Here is a 19,697-nt window from a genome sequence, read left to right as displayed (position 1 = left end):
TCTTAGCTTGTAGATAGTAGCTTTGCCCATGTATTCCAAGGCTACGTCTACACTGGCATGAATTTCCGAAAATGCTTTTAACGGAAAAGTTTTCCGTTAAAAGCATTTTCAGAAAAGTGCGTCTAGATTGGCAAGATGCTTTTCTGCAAAAGCACTTTTTGCGGAAAAGCGTCCGTGGCCAATTTAGACGCGGTTTTCTGCAAAAAAGCCCCGATCGCCTTTTTCACGATCGGGGCTTTTTTGCGGAAAACAGTACTATGCTGTCTACACTGGCCCTTTCGCGCAAAAGTCTTTCGGAAAAAGACTTTTGCCCAAACAGGAGCAGCATAGTTTTTCCGGAAAAGCACTGATGATTTTACATGAGATCGTCAGTGCTTTTCCAGAAATTCAAGCGGCCAGTGTAGACAGCTGGCAAGTTTTTCCGGAAAAGCAGATGATTTTCCGGAAAAACTTGCCAGTCTAGACACAGCCCAAGAGTTTACAGCTATATGGGAGACTGAAGTCCTCTGCACGGGCAATGCCTGGGACTCAGAAAGGTTAAATGATTTTCCCACAGTAGATCAGTTGCAGAGATGGGCATGAAATCCAGGTCTTCTGACTTCCAGCTGCACACTCCTCCTCATTGCACCACAGATAATCCAATTATTGAAAGGCGATCTGAAATCACTGTCAAAGTAAGCAAGAAGGGAGAAAAATAGCCCTAATATAAAACGTGTATTAAATGGAGCATCCAGCTAGAGCCCTGCAAATTCATGGAAAGCCTCTTTATATGTAGTTGCAAATATCTGTGGCTCATTTTTGCGGATATGGATACAAATTTTGTATCCACACAAGGCTCTACATACAGCATATACTTTAATTATATTTAAATTTAGGCGAAGGATACAATTGCATACTGCTATTATTTGTTTTGGGTCACATTGCTCCCTGGTATCAACTTTTTAGTTAAGATTTTATTCAGTCAACTGGTTACAGGTCTAATAATTTTTATTGGCTATTTTACAACATTTGAAAATTATTTTAACAGATACTCAACTATACATTGAACAGTGTGAGGAGAATAATGCACACAAATCATTGGGGTGCAGATGCACGCAGGATAAGCCTTCTGGATTCATAGATACATATTAAGTTCTGAAGGTATCTATCTAGTATTTATACATGATTTAGCAGCAAGTTTAGTACAGAAGTCTTTGCTTGACATTGTTAGATCAATTTCACTCTGCTTATATTTTTTGATCATCCTTTCTTGGAAAGATTATACAGCAGAAAATTGTAAGGTGGTTTGTAGATCTGAAAGGAAAAAATATCTACTGAATTTCCATTGTGTGCCTTGTGTTTTTATAGTAACAAACGGCTGGTGGCCTTAGTACCCAGTGAGACACCATTCAATACCAGACGAGCCTACACAAGCGAGGATGAAGCCTGGAAGTCATACCTGGAGAATCCTCTAACAGCTGCTACCAAGGCTATGATGAGCATAAATGGAGATGAAGACAGTGCTGCTGCTCTTGGCCTGTTGTATGATTATTATAAAGTAGGTAACTTGATTAATATGTCTTCTGACCATGCTAACTAGCTGGGCTCTGTTATTAAGGCATATCAAGAGGGAGGATTATGTTGCAGAACAATTTCTCAGTAAGTTTCTTCCCACTCAATACTGACATTAAACTCCATTTCAAGAAGACCTTTTGATTTAAAGGCCTTTAGATATAGCTACCACTGGGGATTAAAGTTACAATTACAAACCTTAAATGAACCGTGCATCCACTATTTTGCTCAGCACAGTGTTCTTGCTTTCTTTCATTTCTAAAAGCCTCTGATGAATATCATTAAGCTTTCTTTTCATTTATAAACCTGGAGTAGTCTTTAAAAAGTAGATCTCTTGCTCATCTGGAGGTTTTTCCATAGTATCATGATTCATTTTGGCTAAGTTGAAACTATATATTTTTGCCCACTCCTTAACTAGTTTCTTTCTCTTAATGGCAGCTTCATTTATCCCGCTTCTTGTTATTTCTTTGTATTAAAGTGGTACCTAGATGTCCCAGTGGGCTCAGGCCCCATTGTGCTGGGTGCTGTACAAATACAATAAGAGACAGCCCCTGCCCCAATTAACTATCTTCTAAATCAGGGCTGGGCAAAATATGGCCTGGGGGCCAGATCCGACCTGCCAAGCCACCGGATCCGGCCCATGGACCATCCTGCTAGGACCCTTAGGCACACAGCTGCTGCAGTCCCTGTGGCTCTCTGCTCTGCAGGGAGCGGAGACTTAATGTGATCTCCCGGCTCCCTGCCTCTGGAAACAACCAGCCAATAGGAGCTGGGAGGTTGGCCTGGGCGATGGGGGCAGCACAAGCCTCTTTCCCTTTCTGGAGCTGAGAGCTATGTATAGGGAGCAGCCTGCAGTTTAAAGTGATCTGGGGCTGTGGCAGGCCAGGAGCCCAGCCTGCCTTGGGGCTGCTGCAGGCTTAGGTAAGCTCCTCCCAGCCAGAGCCTGCCTCTGGCACCCCTACCCCATCCGTACCCCAATGCCCTCCCCCAGGTCACCATCCAAACCCTCTGCATCGCCCTGCCCCAGATCATAACTCCTTCCTAGGTCCTGTACCCCCTCCTGTACCCCTCCCCCAGGCCAGAATCCTCTCCTGCACCCAAACACCCTCCCAGACCCTTCACCCCATTCCCCCGCCCCAGGTCACCACCCGAACCCTCTGCAGTTTGCACCCCCTTTTCCCCTTCTCCCAGGTCACAATTCCCTCCCAGACTTTGCACCTCCTCCTAGAGCCCCTCCCCAGGCCAGAATCCTCTCCTGCACCCATACTCGCTCCCTGACCCTGTACCCCATTCCCAGGGCTGGCCTGAGCCATTTTGGCGCCCCAGGCCTGGGCACGTGTCGCCGCCCCCGGGTGCACAGCGCATGCACGCGCCCACCGCCGGGGTGCACAGCGCATGCACTGCCTGGCCACGGTTGCTGGCGCACAGCCCAGGGCCCGCCCCTGGGGCACCTGGCACATGCGCTGCCCGGCCCGGCCACCGCTGCTGACGCGCAGCCCAGAGCGGGCCGCGCCTGACCGTGCAGGGCCCCACGGCCATGAGCGGAAGGGCGCTGCTGGCCGGCACCTTGGGGATGTGGGGGAGCCAGCGCTGCAGGCACCGGGCGCGCAGCCCCTCATGGCAGCTATAAGGGACGCCGCACGCCCCTTACAGCTGCCATCAGGCGCCCCCCATCGGTTGGCACCCCAGGCAGCTGCCCGGCTCGCCCACCCCTTAGTCTGGCCCTGCCCATTCCCCTGATTCAGGTCACAACCCTCTCCTTCACCCAAACTCCGTCTCAGACCTCACACCGTCTCCTGCACCCCAGTCCCTTACCCCGAGCACCCTTCTGTACTCAGCCTCCACCCTAGATCCCACACCTCCTCCACAGAAAAATGTGGCCCTTGGCCTCCCACCAAAAATTATTGCCAAGCCCTGATCTAAATAGACAATGAGAGAGGCAAAGGCATAGAAGAAAGGAAGGCGCATTACCCTCTTTGCAGATAGGGAACTGAGGCACAGAAAGATTAAGGGTATGGCTACACTAGCCACCCCAGTTCAAACTAGGGTGGCTAATGTAGTCATTTGAACTTGCAAATGAAGCCCAGGATTTAAATATCCCAGGCTTCATTTGCATGTTCCCGGGCGCCGCCATTTTTAAATGTCCGGTAACTCTAACTACCTGCCCGCAGCTACACGCGGCACGGGCTAGGTAGTTCGAATTAACACTCTAAATTCGAACTACCATTACTCCAATGGACTCATAGAGTGTTAATTTGAACTACCTAGCCCGTGCCGCGTGTAGCCGCAGGCAGGTAGTTCGAGCTACCGGGCATTTTAAAAATGGTGGCGACCGGGAACATGCAAATGAAGCCTGGGTTATTTAAATCCCGGGCTTCATTTGCAAGTTCAAATGACTACATTAGCCACTCTAGTTCGAACTAGGGTGGCTAGTGTAAACATACCCTAAGGAATTTAATCAAACTCAGGAAGCCTTTGGCAAAGCCATGACTTGAAAACTGAGTTCCAGGCCCAGTAGTTTAACCTTGAAACCATCTTTGTTCTTGTACTGCTAATAATGTCAAAGTGTGGCTGCTGCTAAGACTCAGGCTCCAACTGAAGTCAAAGCAAAACCATATGATGCTTTTAACCAACTTTGCCATGTATGAGAAATTAACTCCACAGCGATCGTCTCATGCTCATGACATTGCCCCCCCCATTCCTTTTACAGTGAATCTGCATTTTCACACCCAACGGCTACGTCTAGACTGGCATGATTTTCCGCAAATGCTTTTCACGGAAAAGTTTTTCCGTGAAAAGCATTTGCGGAAAAGAGCATCTAGATTGGCACGGATGCTTTTCTGCAATAGCACTTTTTGCGGAAAAGCGTCCGTGCCAATCTAGACGCGATTTTGCGCAAGAAAGCCCCGATCGCCATTTTCGTGATCGGGGCTTTTTTGCGCAAAACAATACCGCGTTGTCTACACTGGCCCTCCTGCACAAAAGCATTTGCACAAGAGGGCTTTTGCCCGAACGGGAGCAGCATAGTATTTCTGCAAGAACACTGACAATCTTACATGAGATCGTCAGTGTTCTTGTGAAAATTCAAGTGGCCAGTGTAGACAGCTGGCAAGTTTTTCCGCAAAAGCAGCTGCTTTTGCAGAAAAACTTGCCAGTCTAGACGCAGCCAACCTGTTTTTCAAGTAGGTTTCTTTTTCACGCTTGGTTTTTAATTAACCCAACAATATTCACCTCAACAATTTAAAATTAGGCCTGTCAATGAGAAGAGTATTTAGTACCAATCTGTAACCAAGTGAAGATCAGATGCCAGTCCTCTGTGCCTCTAATTAGCTTAGATACTTTATATTAATTTTGACCACTGAAGGACAAGTGAGTATTGTTTTTCTCTAAACCTGAGTATGTCTTCTGATTTTTCTTTGGTGCTTTAAAGGCAGTAAACAATTTTGATTTGGTTTTAAGTTTGTCCTTTCTCTGTTGTCATGGTGGTCCAATGCCATGATGAACTGGAAATAATAGGAAATAGTTCAGAAGTTTGCTTTCAAAAACCACTAATTCAGCTGGAGAAAAAGGGCCTTGAAGAGCTTGGGGCCTTGACATTTTATGAAAAGCCTGAAGAGCTATTAGGGATAATGAAAACATGAGGACTGTCTGAGCAAGGTAAGAGGGCTCACAAGCATTCAGAATTCAAACAGCAGAGTCAAGAGAGTCTAAGTGTAAAGTAAAAATGGGCTTATGTTCTTTTTCACGTTCTTTAGGATGTGTTAAGAAAGCCTTTTATTCTCATTGTTTCTCCACCAGAAATGTAGGTATTGTGTACCTTGTTTTTCCTGAAAGACACTATGGAAATCTACTTGATTTATGCCATCATAGAGATCGTGCAAGTGAACTTTGTTAAGTGAAATAGGAAAGGTTTTTTGTATGGCATGTTTAAAACTCTTTGTGTCTCATTCCTGTGCTTGAGTCAGGGAAGGCTGGAGCGAGGCAAAGGTGTCTTTAAATTACCACGAGTGTCACATAACCTGGATCCAGAGAGAGCCTGTGTTGATTTTCATTCTGTTTCTCAGGGTGCTCTTTACGGCTAGGGAAGCGGAGAATAGCAGGAGTTTAGTGTTCGCTGGAGATGCCCCAACATGTCACCACCCTTACACCAAATGTGGAAGCAGGGCTGATGCACAGTCACTCCCCCATCTCTAGACCAGCCAGGGATGCTCTTTGAGCAGAGGATATTCTCCAGGGACTGTTTCCTCATATATTAAGGTCCCTTTATGCTGCCAGCCTAGTGTAAAAGGGCCTTGGGATAACTGAGAATTAGGCCCTTTGTGTTTTTTAACAGTATTTAAATCCAAAAGGGAGAAGCGAATGCCTCACAGTTAAAGATTTGGCACCTCCACTAGTCCAGTCAAGGCGTGAGAGAGTTCCTGATCCACACCACTCAGTAATTCTGGGAGATCTGTACAAACAGACACTAAGGACTGGTCTACACATCCATTTGCCCAGACTGAATCAAATTGGTTTTAGGCAATTGTTTTACTGTGGTGCAAGTCAATGGCTGTGTTTGTACTACAGAAACGACACTGCCCTAGCCATGTCAGTGTAGCTATGTGAGAATATCCAGTCAGTATAGTCACAACCTATGGTCCCTCTAATGTTTTCCATCCATGTTCAGAATAAATTTTTATGTGAACCAAGGGTATCTGTGTATGTGCATCACCAATAGAAATAAAAAACCTAGCTGTGGGCATGCTGCTAATCAGGTGGGAAGCATTTGAATCTTTCCTGTGCAGCCGCACAAGTGCGGGAGCTTATAGAGAATACTGATCACAACCCACATCAGCCAAAAGGGGTTTTCTGTCAGTACAGAAACATACTTCCCCAAACAAAGTATCTGTGTTGGTGGAAGCATTCTTCTATCACATAGCTGCATCTCCACTGCAGGGTAGGTTGACACAGAGTATACCATCTGTATTGCAAGTGGCACAACTATAATGCTGAAGTCACACTGCTATAATGTGAAAGTCTCTCAAAAACAACCCGGACATTATAATCAAACCAGCTGACAAAGGTGGTGCAGTGGTCATTATGAATAAGGCCGACTATAAACAGGAGGCAACCAGATAACTCTCCAACACCACATTTTACAAACCTCTTTCCTGATCCCACCTCGGAATACCAAAAGAAACTACACTGTCTCCTTAAAAGCCTCCCTACAGCTACTCAGGAACAAATCCACACAGAAACACCTTCTGAACCCTGACAAGGATTGTTCTATCTGCTTCCCAAAATCCATAAACCTGGACACCCCAGATGTCCCATCATCTCAGGTATTGGCACGCTCACTACTGGTTTATCCAGCTATGTAGACTCTCTTCTCAAAGCCTACACAACCAACACCCCCAGCTATCTCCGAGATACTACTGACTTCCTAAGGAAACTACAAAACATTGATAACCTCCCCAATAACACCATCCTTGCCACCATGGACGTAGAAGCTCTATACACCAACATCCCACATGAAGACGGATTACAAGCAATTAGAAACACTATCCCAGAGGATACCACTGCCAATCTGACAGCAGACCTATGTAACTTTGTTCTCACCCACAATTATTTCCAGTTTGAGAACAACTTATACCTCCGGATCAGTGGCACAGCCATGGGTACACGCATGGCCTCACAGTACGCTAACATCTTTATGGCTGACTTAGAACAACATTTCCTCAGCTCCCGTTCCCTTTTACTCCTTCTCTACTTATGCTACATCAATGACATCTTTATGATCTGGACGCATGGCCAAGAAACACTGGAGACATTCCACAGAGATTTTAACAACCTACACCGCACCATCAATCTCAGCCTGGACCATTCTACACAAGAGATCCATTTCCTGGACACCACAGTACAAATAACCAATGGAAAATTAGACACCACTCTACAGAAAACCCACCGACTCATACAGTTACTTACATGCCTCCAGCTCCCATCCAGAACACACCATATGATCCATCGTCTATAGCCAAGCCCTTCGATACAACCGCATCTGCTCTAATACAACTGACAGAGACCAGAAACTTCAGGATCTCTACCAAGCATTTATAAACCTCAACTACCCACCCGGAGAAATAAAAAAACAAATTGAAAGAGCCAGACGAATACCTAGAAACCATCTACTTCTAGACAGACCCAAGAAAACCAACAATAGAGCACCACTTGTCATCACCTACAGCCCCCAACTTAAAGCTGTCCAACACATGATCAATGAACTACAACCTATACTGGAACAGGATACTAAACTCCGAGAGGCTCTGGGAGACAGACCCATAGTCTCCTATAGACAACCACCTAACCTCAAGATGATTCTTACCAACAACCACAGGACATACCACACTAATACCAACCCTGGAACCTTCCCTTGCAACAAACCCCGTTGCCAGCTTTGTCCACATATTCACTCTGCTGATACCATTATTGGACCTAACCAATTGAGTTATAAGATCAAGAACACATATTTCTGTGCATCCAGAAATATAATTTATGCTATCATGTGCCGAAAGTGTCCATCTGCTATGTACATAGGACAAACGTCTCAGACACTTCACCAAAGAATCAATGCCCACAAAACATATATTAGACAGGATCACAAAGAAAAAACAGTTTCTTGCCACTTCAACCAGAAAGGGCATTGTCTCAACGACTTGATTACCTGCATCCTGCTTCAAAGACCTTTTCACACCAGTCTTGAAAGATAATCCTCCGAACTGTCATTCATACTTAAATTCGACACTTTACGCCTCGGTCTACACAAAGACATTAATTATCTTGCCCATTACAAATATAGCTTCCCCAATTATCACCTCTAATATCATTAGCTCACAGACATTTATCTCCCTCCCACCCATCCCCCTTCTGTTCTGAAATTTGATTTGTCCTTTTCATATGTGTTCATTTTTTTTTTTGTATCCTTTGGTATATATGGTTGTGCCAATTTTCTTCCACTGAGGAAGTGGGTCTGGCCCAAGAAGTGGGTCTGAGGAAGTGGGTCTGGCCCAAGAAAGCTCATCACCTAATAAACCATCTTGTTAGTCTTTAAAGTGCTACATAGTCCTGCTTTTTGTTTCAGCTACACCAGACTAACACGGCTACATTTCTATTGCTATAATGTAGACACTTGCTAGAGTGATGGAAGGACTTGGTTGTTGTTGTTTTTGTTAGTGTAATAAATCCCCCCCACCCCACTTTGGAAAATGCTAGCTAGGTTGACATAAAGAATTCATCACTTGACCAGTGGTACCTACACGAGGGCTTAGGTTGGCTTTAGTGCATCCCACATAGAGAGGACTATGCAGCACTTTAGGGTATGTCTACACTACAAAGTTGATTCGAACTAACAGCCGTTAGTTCGAATTAACTTTAATAGGGGCTACACATGCAAACTGCTAGTTCGAATTTAAATCGAACTAGCGGAGCACTTAATTCGAACTAGGTAAACCTCATTCTACGAGGAGTAACGCCTAGTTCGAATTAAGTAGTTTGAATTAAGGGCTGTGTAGCCACTTAATTTGAACTAGTTGGAGGCTAGCCCTTCCCAAGTTGCCCTGGTGGCCAGTCTGGGCCAAACCAGGGAAACTCTTCTGCCCCCCTCCCGGCCCCGGAGCCCTTAAAGGGGCACGGTCTGGCTACAGTGCTTGTGCCAGTTGCAAGTCTGCCAGCACCCAGCCAGCAGACCCAGCACCTGGCAAAGCATGAGCCAGCCACCTGCTGCCACACAGGCCTCCGCCTCTTCCCAGGACCAGGCTGGCAGCTCCCAGGAGCCTGCCCGGGGCCGCAAGAGGCGGGTGCCCGCCTGGTCTACTGCGGAGATCGTGGACCTCATTGAGGTTTGTAGGGAGGCCTCCAACGTCCACAATCTCTGCACTAGGCACAGGAAAGCAGCCATCTAGGGCAGGATAGCTGCCAGCCTGGCCACCAAAGGCCACATGCAAACCCAGGAGCAGGTTTGCATGAAAATCAAGTTGGTCCAGTGAGACCCCTGACCCTGAGCCTGAGCTTAGAACATAAGAACATAAGAATGGCCGTATTGGGTCAGACTAAAGGTCCATCTAGCCCAGTAGCCTGTCTTCCGACAGTGGCCAGCACTAGGTACCCCGGAGGGGATGGACTGAAGACAATGACCAAGCGATTTGTCTCGTGTCATCCATCTCCAGCCTTCCAGAAACAGAGGCCAGGGACACCGTTCCTGCCCCCTGGCTAATAGCACTCCATGTGCCCAACCTCCATGAATTTATCTAACTTCTCTTTAAACGCTGTTATAGTTCTAGCCTTCACAGCCTCCTGTGGCAAGGAGTTCCACAGGCTGACTATGCGCTGTGTGAAGAAGAACTTTCTTTTATTAGTTTTAAGCCTGCTACCCATTCATTTCATTTGGTATCCTCTAGTCCTTATATTATGGGAACTAATGAAGAACTTTTCTTTATTCACCTTCTCCACACCACTCATGATTTTATAGACCTTTATCATATCCCCCCTCAGTCTCCTCTTTTCTAAGCTGAAAAGTCCCAGTCTCTTTAGCCTCTCTTCATATGGGACCTGTTCCAAACCCCTAATCGTTTTAGTTGCCCTTTTCTGAACCCTTTCCAAGGCCAAAATATCTTTTTTGAGGTGAGGAGACCACATCTGTACACAGTACTAAAGATATGGCGTATCATAGTTTTATACTTCCCCTCCTCCTTCTTCCCCTGGCTTCCCCCTTCCAGCTCCCTCCTCCCAGGTTTCCCCCTCCCCTCTCCCATCCTCTCTCTCTCTTCCCCTCTCCCACTTCCTTTTCCTAGTCTCCTCAGAGGTTTATCCCCCCCCTCGTCCCCAGTTTTGTTAAATACAGAGAGTTTCTATTTTTGAACTCACGTGTCCTTTATTTTTTATATCAGGAAGGGGGGCTAGGGAGGGGTAAGTGGAAGGAGGTGAGGGAGGAATGGGGCACGAGCCCCCGATGGGGAGGACTGGGGTGGCTCTGCGGGCTCCTCGGGGTGGAAGCTCTCCTCAGGGCCTCCTGGATCCTGACAGCCCCCCGATTGGCTCCCCCCTGAATGGCAGCCTGCGGCAAGTGCAGCCGGGTTGATGGCCGAGTGCTGTGATGTGCCAAGTGTGGGCACTCAGGGCACTCCAAGACAGGACTGCTTTGCTGTCCCTCATCGAGTTAGAGAAGCAAGCCGGGGACCCTGAGAACTGTCTGTCCGGGGTGGGGGTTGGGTCCCTTTAAGCACAGCCCTCGGCTAGCCCGAGGCAGCAGCTCCATACTCTAAGTCCTAACTGGATGCCCTGCTGGCACTGGTTCTGGCCAGCCTTAACTTCGATTCTTGGTCCACTCAATGTGGACATGCTATTTCGAATTAGCAAAACACTAATTCGAATTAGTTTTTAGATCTAAATGCACTAATTCGAATTAGCTTAATTCGAATTAAGTTAGTTCGAATTAGTGCTGTAGTGTAGACATACCCTTAAAAACTAACAGGATGGTTTATTACACCCCATAATGCTGTAGCTAGATCAGTTTTAGGTGTAGTCCAGGCCATAGCACAGGTTAGAAGTGTGTGTGTTTTCCTGGCCTTGACTGCTATAGGTATGTTGATTTAACTTTTACGTTTATGTGTGAAGCCTTTTAATTTGGAATAAAAGTGATTATGGGCCTGCCCACATGGTGGGGCAATGCATACTATAGCGTGTGATTTCCAAAGCACACTAAGGGCATGTCTACACTGAGGAGTTATTTTGAAATAACTCCCCTTATTTCAAAATAACAAGGTGAGCATCCACACTACCAAGCCTGTTATCTCAAAATAATGGACTTGTTATTTTGAAATAATAACTCCTGCTTGTGAAGAGGACTTAACTTATTTTGAAATATCCTAGTGTAGACATAGCCTTACATGTTGCACCTCAGTTGGTCCATATAGACCCTGATGATGTGCTAAAGTTCTCTAGTATGCAATTAATGCATAACATAATGCTGTAATATGTTCAGAAATTACATTCCTGTAGTATGCATTGCGACACCATGGAGACAAGCCCTCAGTTTGATTTAGGTAAAGCTAGTTTCTTACTCCTCTAAGCTACATTGACTTCACAGATTTGTACCAAAATAGCTAAATTGATTTTAATTCACTCCCTTTATTATTTTTGGTATATATACCAAACCTGGATCTTGATACTCCTGGTATTTCCAAGGTAAAAATCAAACAGAGTAAAACCTTATTCTGGGGAAAGAAAGCTAAAAACCTTTTCAGGCCTTTAAATATCCAAGAACCAAAGGAGAGAACAATTCCTGTATTTTTCCCCTTGGGGGGTGGGGGTAATCTTTAAGGTTACTGTCACTATAATAGACAAAAATAAGCAAGGACAATCATGAGTTTGACATCCTTGGTCTAAATAAATCTTACTTTTTGTTAGACTATATTCATCTGAACCTGCAAACACAAATTGTTACATTTGCCTGACCAATGCCCGCTGCTGTTCACAGGTTCCCAGGGATAAAAGGCTGTTGTCTGTTAACAAAGTGAGTGACAATCAAGAAGACCAAGATAAAAGGTATAGTATCATTTAAAATAATACATTAATACACTGCAGCTAAAAGAACCTCTTGATCAGATGTGAATCAAAAGAACCCCAGTGGAGATAAAACAGGGGTAGTTTTTACCTTAGTTAATCAAACATACAGCTATGTCCCAAAGTGGGGTTTGACTCAATTAGGGTATGTCTACATTACCCCGCTAGTTCGAACTAGCGGGGGTAATGTAGTCATCCGCAGTTGCAAATGAAGCCTGGGATTTGAATTTCCCGGGCTTCATTTGCATGAAGCCGGCCGGCGCCATTTTTAAATGCCGGCTAGTTCGGACTCCATGCCGCGCGGCTACACGCGGCACGGACTAGCTAGTTCGGATTAGGCTTCTAATCCGAACTAGCTGTACACCTCGTTCCACGTTCCTCATTCCACGAGGCGTACAGCTAGTTCGGATTAGAAGACTAATCCGAACTAGCTAGTCCGTGCCGCGTGTAGCCGCGCGGCACGGAGTCCAAACTAGCCAGCATTTAAAAATGGCGCCGGCCGGCTTCATGCAAATGAAGCCCGGGAAATTCAAATCCCGGGCTTCATTTGCAACTGCGGATGACTACATTACCCCCGCTAGTTCGAACTAGCGGGGTAGTGTAGACATACCCTTTGTTACACTGTGATGAAACTAACAGCGCCTTGTTTTCTCTATGATTTACAGCAAGCTAGCTATCTTAATGCGCAAAACCTACCTTTTGACAGTGAAGGCATAACTTGAAACTTCTTCAGTCTGCATCTAGAGAAAAGAGAGTTTCACTTCCATCTGGCTCCAGAGAAATTCTGCGGCAGGCTAGCAAAACATTCCTCCAATGGAAAGCCAGGATGGCAGCATTTTCTCCTCAGAACAACTCTCATTAGTTATTGAAAATGAGAACAAAACACTTAGCAACTGAAAGAAGCTGAAAGCTTTATGAATGAACCATTTCATTTTGTGCGACGACTACACATGCTATGGGTTTTCAAGGGCATCTTCAAAAACGAGTGGTCCTATGGCACTTTAGAAACTAATCAAAATATATAGAATCCTGAACTTTGGTGGTAAAAACCCACTTCATCTGATTGTACATATTTTAGTCTATAGGTGCTACAGGACTATTCATTGTTTTTAAAGTTACAGACTAACATGGCTCCTCTGAGATTTTTTAAGGGCATCTTCAATTAGCGAGAGAGCGGTGCTTTGCTGAAAGCTACTCTGCACTCACAACAGTTTCTGTCATGTTCTGTTATGGTGGGATTTCTGGAAGTATTTCTTCAGTAATTACATAGTAAACAAGGTCACCACCGTAGTGGCTGTCTGAAAGGGCAGGTAGCAAAATATTAATCTCATTGACAATTCATTCTCTCTATTCCACATGAGAATTGTTCTACTGTGAAATATATAACATCTAAAGCCTTTGATGTATATTTTAGCCAATAAGTTTTTGTATTTCTCTATTAACTATGTATCCAAATAGCAGTCTAAGGGGACATAGGATTTGTAATATCAGAGCAGAGTATTTGTTCTCTGGGGCTACATCTACACTGCATCCTTTTCCGGCAGAAACAATGCAAATGAAGTGCTCATTAGCATTTCTCGCACTCACATTTGCATAGTCTCTTCCGATCTGTTTTGCAGAAGAGATTTTTGCGCAAAAAAATGCAGTGTAGACGGGGCCATTTTGCTCAAAAAAACTCTTTTGTGCAAGAACTTCCGCAAAACAGATCGGAAGAGACTATGCAAATGAGAGCGTGAGAAATGCTAATGAGCGCTTCATTTGCATTGTTTCTGCCGACAAAGGCTGAGTGTAGATGTAGCTTGGGGAGCTGAAGTGTTCTCTGGGTCCTGCAGTGGCCAATACCTGATGTTTCAGAGGAAGATAACAGCTCCTGGTCTTCAATATATGAAGAAAGATTTTCTCTGAGGGTGTATTTTCTTCCTGACCTCTATGGCAATCTGCTTACTTCCTAAATGAAGAGATTTGATGCCAGCTTTTATTAGGAAAATTCACAGGTTTTTGTTTTTCACAGAAATTGTCTTGGCTCTAACGAATCTCAGAGTAATTTGAGTGGAGGAGAGAACAGAGTTCAAGTCTTGAAGACAGTGCCAGTTAACCTCTCCTTAAATCAAGAACATCTGGAATCTTCCAAAAGGGAGTATAGTACCAATGTATCCGGGAGCCCAACACCAGTCTCAGTGACTGGAATCACTGTGGTAAAGGCAGAAGAGTTCACTCCTGTTTTTATGGCACCGCAAATCCATTATGTAAGGGGTGAAAATGAGGAGCACCGGGGAGTTATCTTTGAACAGACTCAATATGAAGTGCCCAACATTGCCCCTCATACAAACTATCTCAAAGATGACCAGCGTAGTACTCCTGATAGTACTTACAGTGACACTTTCAAAGATGGGAGAACAGAAGTAAGTTTTTAATTTATGAACCAGTATCTTGGAACTCATTGAAAAGAGTCAGACAATTTGATTTTGTGTCTGTACAGCAATGAGCATATCGGGCACAGCCAGAAGAGGCTCGGGGATGGACAGACATACAGACAAACTCTCTGAAATCTATAGTAGATAGCTGTTCCTTTCTCCACTCTTGCCCCCTGCTGTCCCAGTCCCCATCTCTAGCCCCTTGCTGCCCACCTGTGGTCATGCTGTAATAACTGCTCTTGCTAGCAGAGCCCTCCTTTTCAATTTGATGAGAAACAATAACATTCCAAGCACGTCCCATTGTCCTGGCACAACCAAACTCTGAGTTTGCTTTAAGTTATGATAAGAGGAAGCTGCATACCAAATTTGGTGGTCCTAGATCTTACCATTTAGGAAGGGTTCTTGAACAAACAACCTCACAGATGGATGGACAGATGGATGGACATTTCTAAAATATATAATAAGATTAGATTAAATAATTGTATGGTTTCAAACCTTATGCTGGGTTACTGGTAAATACCCTCTTGTAATGTGCACATGGGCTTTCCCTTAGGTAACTCACAGCCAGGTCCACCAACAGGGAGCCCAAAGGGGGCAATTGTCCTGGGACCTGGAGATTCAAAGGGACCTAGAGCTTTTGGCCACTGCCGCTACTGAGGCATTGGCTGGAGTCCTGGTCCCCTTTGAATTGCTGCTAGAGCACCACTTCACACCACTCTGAGGACTGGAGGGGTAGGGGCAGGCCACAGTCTGAGTGGTGCTAAGGGCTGACTGCCCTTGGCCCCACACCTTCTGCCCGAGGCCTGCCCCTTCCAGGTACATGGAGCTGGGTAACCCCACCCCTGCTCTGGCTTCTGCCCCCCTTCCCCACAACCTGGTCTCCTCTCCTGAACTTCTCCACACCCACGCACTCCAATCCCCTGCCCTGAGCCCTGCACACTACATCTGACATTTATTTCTTACAAAAACATCAAGGAGTCCAGTGGCACCTTAAAGACCAGCAATTTTATTATGGCACAAGCTTTTGTGAGTTGCAACTCACTTCATCAGCTGCATGAAATTGTTAGTCTTTAAGGTGCCAGTGGACTCCTTCTTGCTTTTGCTGAAGCAGACTAACATGGCTACCTCTGAAAACTTTTTCTATCGCAAACCTTTCCACCTCCAGCTCCCTATTATAACCCCCCTAGGGGGAGTTGTGATAAGACAGTACCTATAAGAAATTTAAGTTGCTTTCACCCCTGTTCCAGTGCCAGAGCACCTATTGAGTCAGCACATATAGCTCATGGTATCGATTCCATTGTGCCAATACAGGCGGCCCCTGAGATGCGACCACCCGAGTTCTGACACACACACACACACACACACACACACACGTACTTACAACCATTTTTGTAAGTGCGGAAGGGGCCGGAAACCCCTGACTTACGTCCTTGGCTCGCATTTACGACAGTGCACGGCACCTACCGTAAATGCGAGTTCGAATTACAATGCTCCCAACTTGCGATGCTTTCTCCGGAACCAATCGTGTCACAAGTCGGGGGCCTCCTGTATGTGTTTTTGGAGATGCAACAGAACACTGACAAAAAAATGAATCCATCATGGATACAAAGTGCCATCAGTGGTCAAAAATACCTATATTTTTTGCTAATACCTCAGTGACATCAGTAATATTTTATCACTTTTTTAAAAAAAATATGCTCAACCGAATTATGTATAACATTTCATACCTTACTATGATCATGATTTTTCATAATATTATAAAAGTGGTCATTTCCTTTATCTTATTATTGCTTCATTTTAATATGGATTTAAATAAATGTGGGCAGATTTTAAATTGTGTCCCAGATGGATTAAATAAAATATCTTAATTACATACTAATTAATATAAACTAGTTGGATTGATATTGAAAAGGATTAATATTTTAAAGATGTTTATCTTCTGTAGACATTCTTGGCATCGCTACACAAACCCATACATGAAAATATCACACAAAATTATATAAAAACAAGACTAGTCAGTTGCAAATCTACAACCATTGCTGTGCCATGGTAAAAATGCTCTGTAATAAATTGGAGTCTCTTATAGAAGTTTCAAGTCTTTTGATTACAGAGCATTTTTGCAATACTACCACAATATATAATTAACTTTGAGTGGTAACAAAATAGTAATAATAATCATTAATAATTCATGAGACTATGGCTATTGATCCATTAGAGAGGCTTTAGAAACTGTATATTATGGCCGCAAAAGGTAAACTAAAAAGAAGAAGAAGCAAGGATCTCAAAGAACATAATTTTCCTCTGCTCTATAATGTAATGTAGTGCATGGTTCTTTACTTAGTATATACAGTGGATATAATTTTCATAATTGAACCTTTTGATGCAGTATAATTCCCATTTTTCATCTATATGTTTTGTAAATCTGTTTTCATCTGTAAAATGAATCTATTATTGTAACATGATCTTGTATTACATGCAGAATATTTTGTTAGCCTGTTTTCCCACTCCCATTCAAAGCAGATGATATCGAGGCTCATAAAAATTCGTATTCTTGTATGTGGGTTGTAGAGAACGATTAGACACACAAATCCTCTTTAAAAACCTAAACACTGTAAAAACTTTCATTTAATTTGCAAATTACGATATACTTGCATTTGTGAGCAATGCATGTTATTACAGGTTTCATTTAAACATGTGCTAATGTTACGACAAGCAGAGCACAAAGATATCTGCCACTTCACTAATATGTTAGATGTGATGAGTTAGCTAGACAGACAAATTCAAACACTTGGTGCAAATAATTTCTCAATGTCAACTCTAGAGGTAAAAAAACAGGGACAACTCAGGCCAGGCCAATAGGTATTTTGAGTCTTAATTACCTGATAGTGTATTATAAGGGTTTCCTTAACTAGAAAAATTTTACTGTGCTCTTGACAGAATTTTAATTTACTTTGTATCCAATAATTCCTCATCTGGTTTTGTTGTTGTTGTTGTTTGCTTGTTTTTTATTTCTATAACTTCCAGAAGTACCGCAGTGCGTCAGTAGGGGCTGAAGAATACATTTACGAGCAAACAGCAAGGTACGTTACTGAAGAACAATGGTCAATAGATAGACCTAATTGGCTTCATGTTATGGAGAATCCCACTATGCCACCACTTGGGGTGTACTACGTTCCCCCAGCATGTGGGCACAGTTACTGCTGTTTCACTCCTTTGCTCTGCATGTTGGCTTTAAAATCTGACTAGTGTGTGTGTCTTCACTGTATGTCAGGGCCTGATTCTCTTCCTACTTTTACCAATTTAAATAAAAAAAAACCTCCACTAAAGTCAATGTTGTTGTACAAATGTAAAATTAGTGTGAGAGGAGAACCAGGCTCTCAGTATAAGAGCACAGGTCACCAGCCTGCTCCTGGAAAATGTTAACTGTGAAAGGAGGATACAGAGCACACAAGTCTGAAGTTATTGAGACTTTATGAAATTCCTAATTTTTTTCTTTTATTTTGTAACAATTGGTTTTGGCGGAGATCTTTGTTCTAGGCAGTAGATAGTGTGATACGTTTATGTTTATTTTGTATTATTTAATCTGTTGGGTGTTTGTCACCACCCAACTAAATACCATGCAGGAAAAAGTAAAGTTTTATAGAAATACATGATCATTGAGGTTAGCAAAATGCATGTGTATAAATGGGCAAGAGCTAGATTAGTCATTGACTTGTATTAGCTCTGATCCAGGAAAACTCGTAATCATGTACTGAATATTAAGCATGCGAGTAGTTCAGTTTATATCAGTGAGACTTATCATGAGACTAATATATCAATGAGACTATTCATGAGCTTAAAGTTAACATATGCTTAAGTATTTTCCTGCATTGCAGCCCCCATGCAAGGAAGAGGACTTTTTTCCCCATGGTGTAGCTTTTTTAAAATGCATCTACACAGCAGGCCTTAACTCGAAATAAGCTGTTCCAACTGAGCTACATCAATTGTGTAGCTTATTTCAAAATTGGGAGCGTCTACACAGCACCCATTTCGAAATATAGGACTCTTCCTCCAGCTTCCCTTACTCCTCATACAATGAGGGTTACAGGATTTGGAAATAAGAAGTCCTCCAGCTTGACAGTATTTCAATATTATTTCGAAATAACTGCCTGTGTAGACGTGGACTAATGCAAGTTATTTCAAAATAATGTTGCTGTGTAGATGTACCTTTAAGGCCCAATCCATTTCCTATTGAAGTCAATGGTAAAACCCCCATTATCTTCAAGGGGATCAGGAGTTCCTTAGACAGGAGTATATCTGCAGCATCAGTTCAGCAGAGTTTCCATTTCCTGCGTTGGGTATTTTTGAAACATAAACCAGGAGTGTCTGCATTGTGAGGATTTTTGTGAAGGTGAAAACTTTTAGCATAAGAGCCAAGGAAGGGCAACTTCTTATGTCAATTTGCCATTCAGAAGGAAATGCCTCCCCGCTGTGAATTCTGTAGCATTCTGTTAAGTGTTTCATACCCAGCATGTAGACAAACAAATGCTTCAGATACATAACATCAAAAAAACTTAGGCTTGGTCCAAGACCCTCTGAAGTCGATTGTTGCATCTGACAAAGTGGGTCTTTGCCCATGAAAGCTTATGTCCAAATATATCTGTTATGGTGCAGCTACACAGCACCCTAAACTTAAAATTAAGATACGCGATTTGCATATGTTATTGCGAATCTATTTTGAAATAGCTTATTTTGAAATCTGGCGCATCTACACTGTGCCACATTTTGAAGTAATGCACTATTTTGAGATATCCCATAACCCTCGTGAGATGCCAAAATAGCATGCCAAAATATTTCAAAATAATGGGTGGCTTGTTAAGACACGGAGTAGCTATTTTGGGATACTTCCTGTATCCCAAAGACATACCCATAGTCTTTAAGGCCAGGTCTACACTAGACCCATCCACTCAGCTTGAAGTGCACAACTCCAGCTACACAGAATAAGTATCTGGAGTCAGTTTACCATAAGCTGAGTTTGGCGGCATTCCCACAGCGAGAGGCCAAGAGGCACAAATGTTCCTATCAGCTTTCCTTAATCCTCTCAAAAACAGGAGTACTGCATGCTGGCAGGGGCACCCTCTGAGTTCAATTTAGCGA

At 43.7% G+C, this 19,697-nt stretch overlaps 1 protein-coding gene across 5 annotated transcripts in view; it reads left to right on the top strand.

Annotated features, from left to right (window-relative positions):
- GRHL2 (grainyhead like transcription factor 2) overlaps positions 1 to 19,697 on the top strand; it is a 112,971-nt gene that overhangs the window by 20,484 nt on the left and 72,790 nt on the right. For 4 of the 5 annotated variants that reach the window (XM_075920263.2, XM_006122407.5, XM_006122408.5 and 1 more), the window contains exons 2-5: positions 1,348 to 1,537; positions 12,062 to 12,129; positions 14,159 to 14,549; positions 17,586 to 17,641. In XM_075920263.2, coding sequence (XP_075776378.1) covers positions 1,348 to 1,537; positions 12,062 to 12,129; positions 14,159 to 14,549; positions 17,586 to 17,641 — 705 coding nt within the window. Of the gene's footprint in view, positions 1 to 1,034; positions 1,141 to 1,347; positions 1,538 to 12,061; positions 12,130 to 14,158; positions 14,550 to 17,585; positions 17,642 to 19,697 lie in introns of those variants that run through there. The other variant, XM_014573299.4, reaches the window with a different exon arrangement.

Source organism: Pelodiscus sinensis, chromosome 2 (assembly GCF_052426305.1).
Source record: "Pelodiscus sinensis isolate ZL-2025 chromosome 2, ASM5242630v1, whole genome shotgun sequence".
Classification (NCBI taxonomy): domain Eukaryota; kingdom Metazoa; phylum Chordata; order Testudines; family Trionychidae; genus Pelodiscus; species Pelodiscus sinensis.
This window is presented reverse-complemented; position numbering and strand designations above follow the sequence as displayed.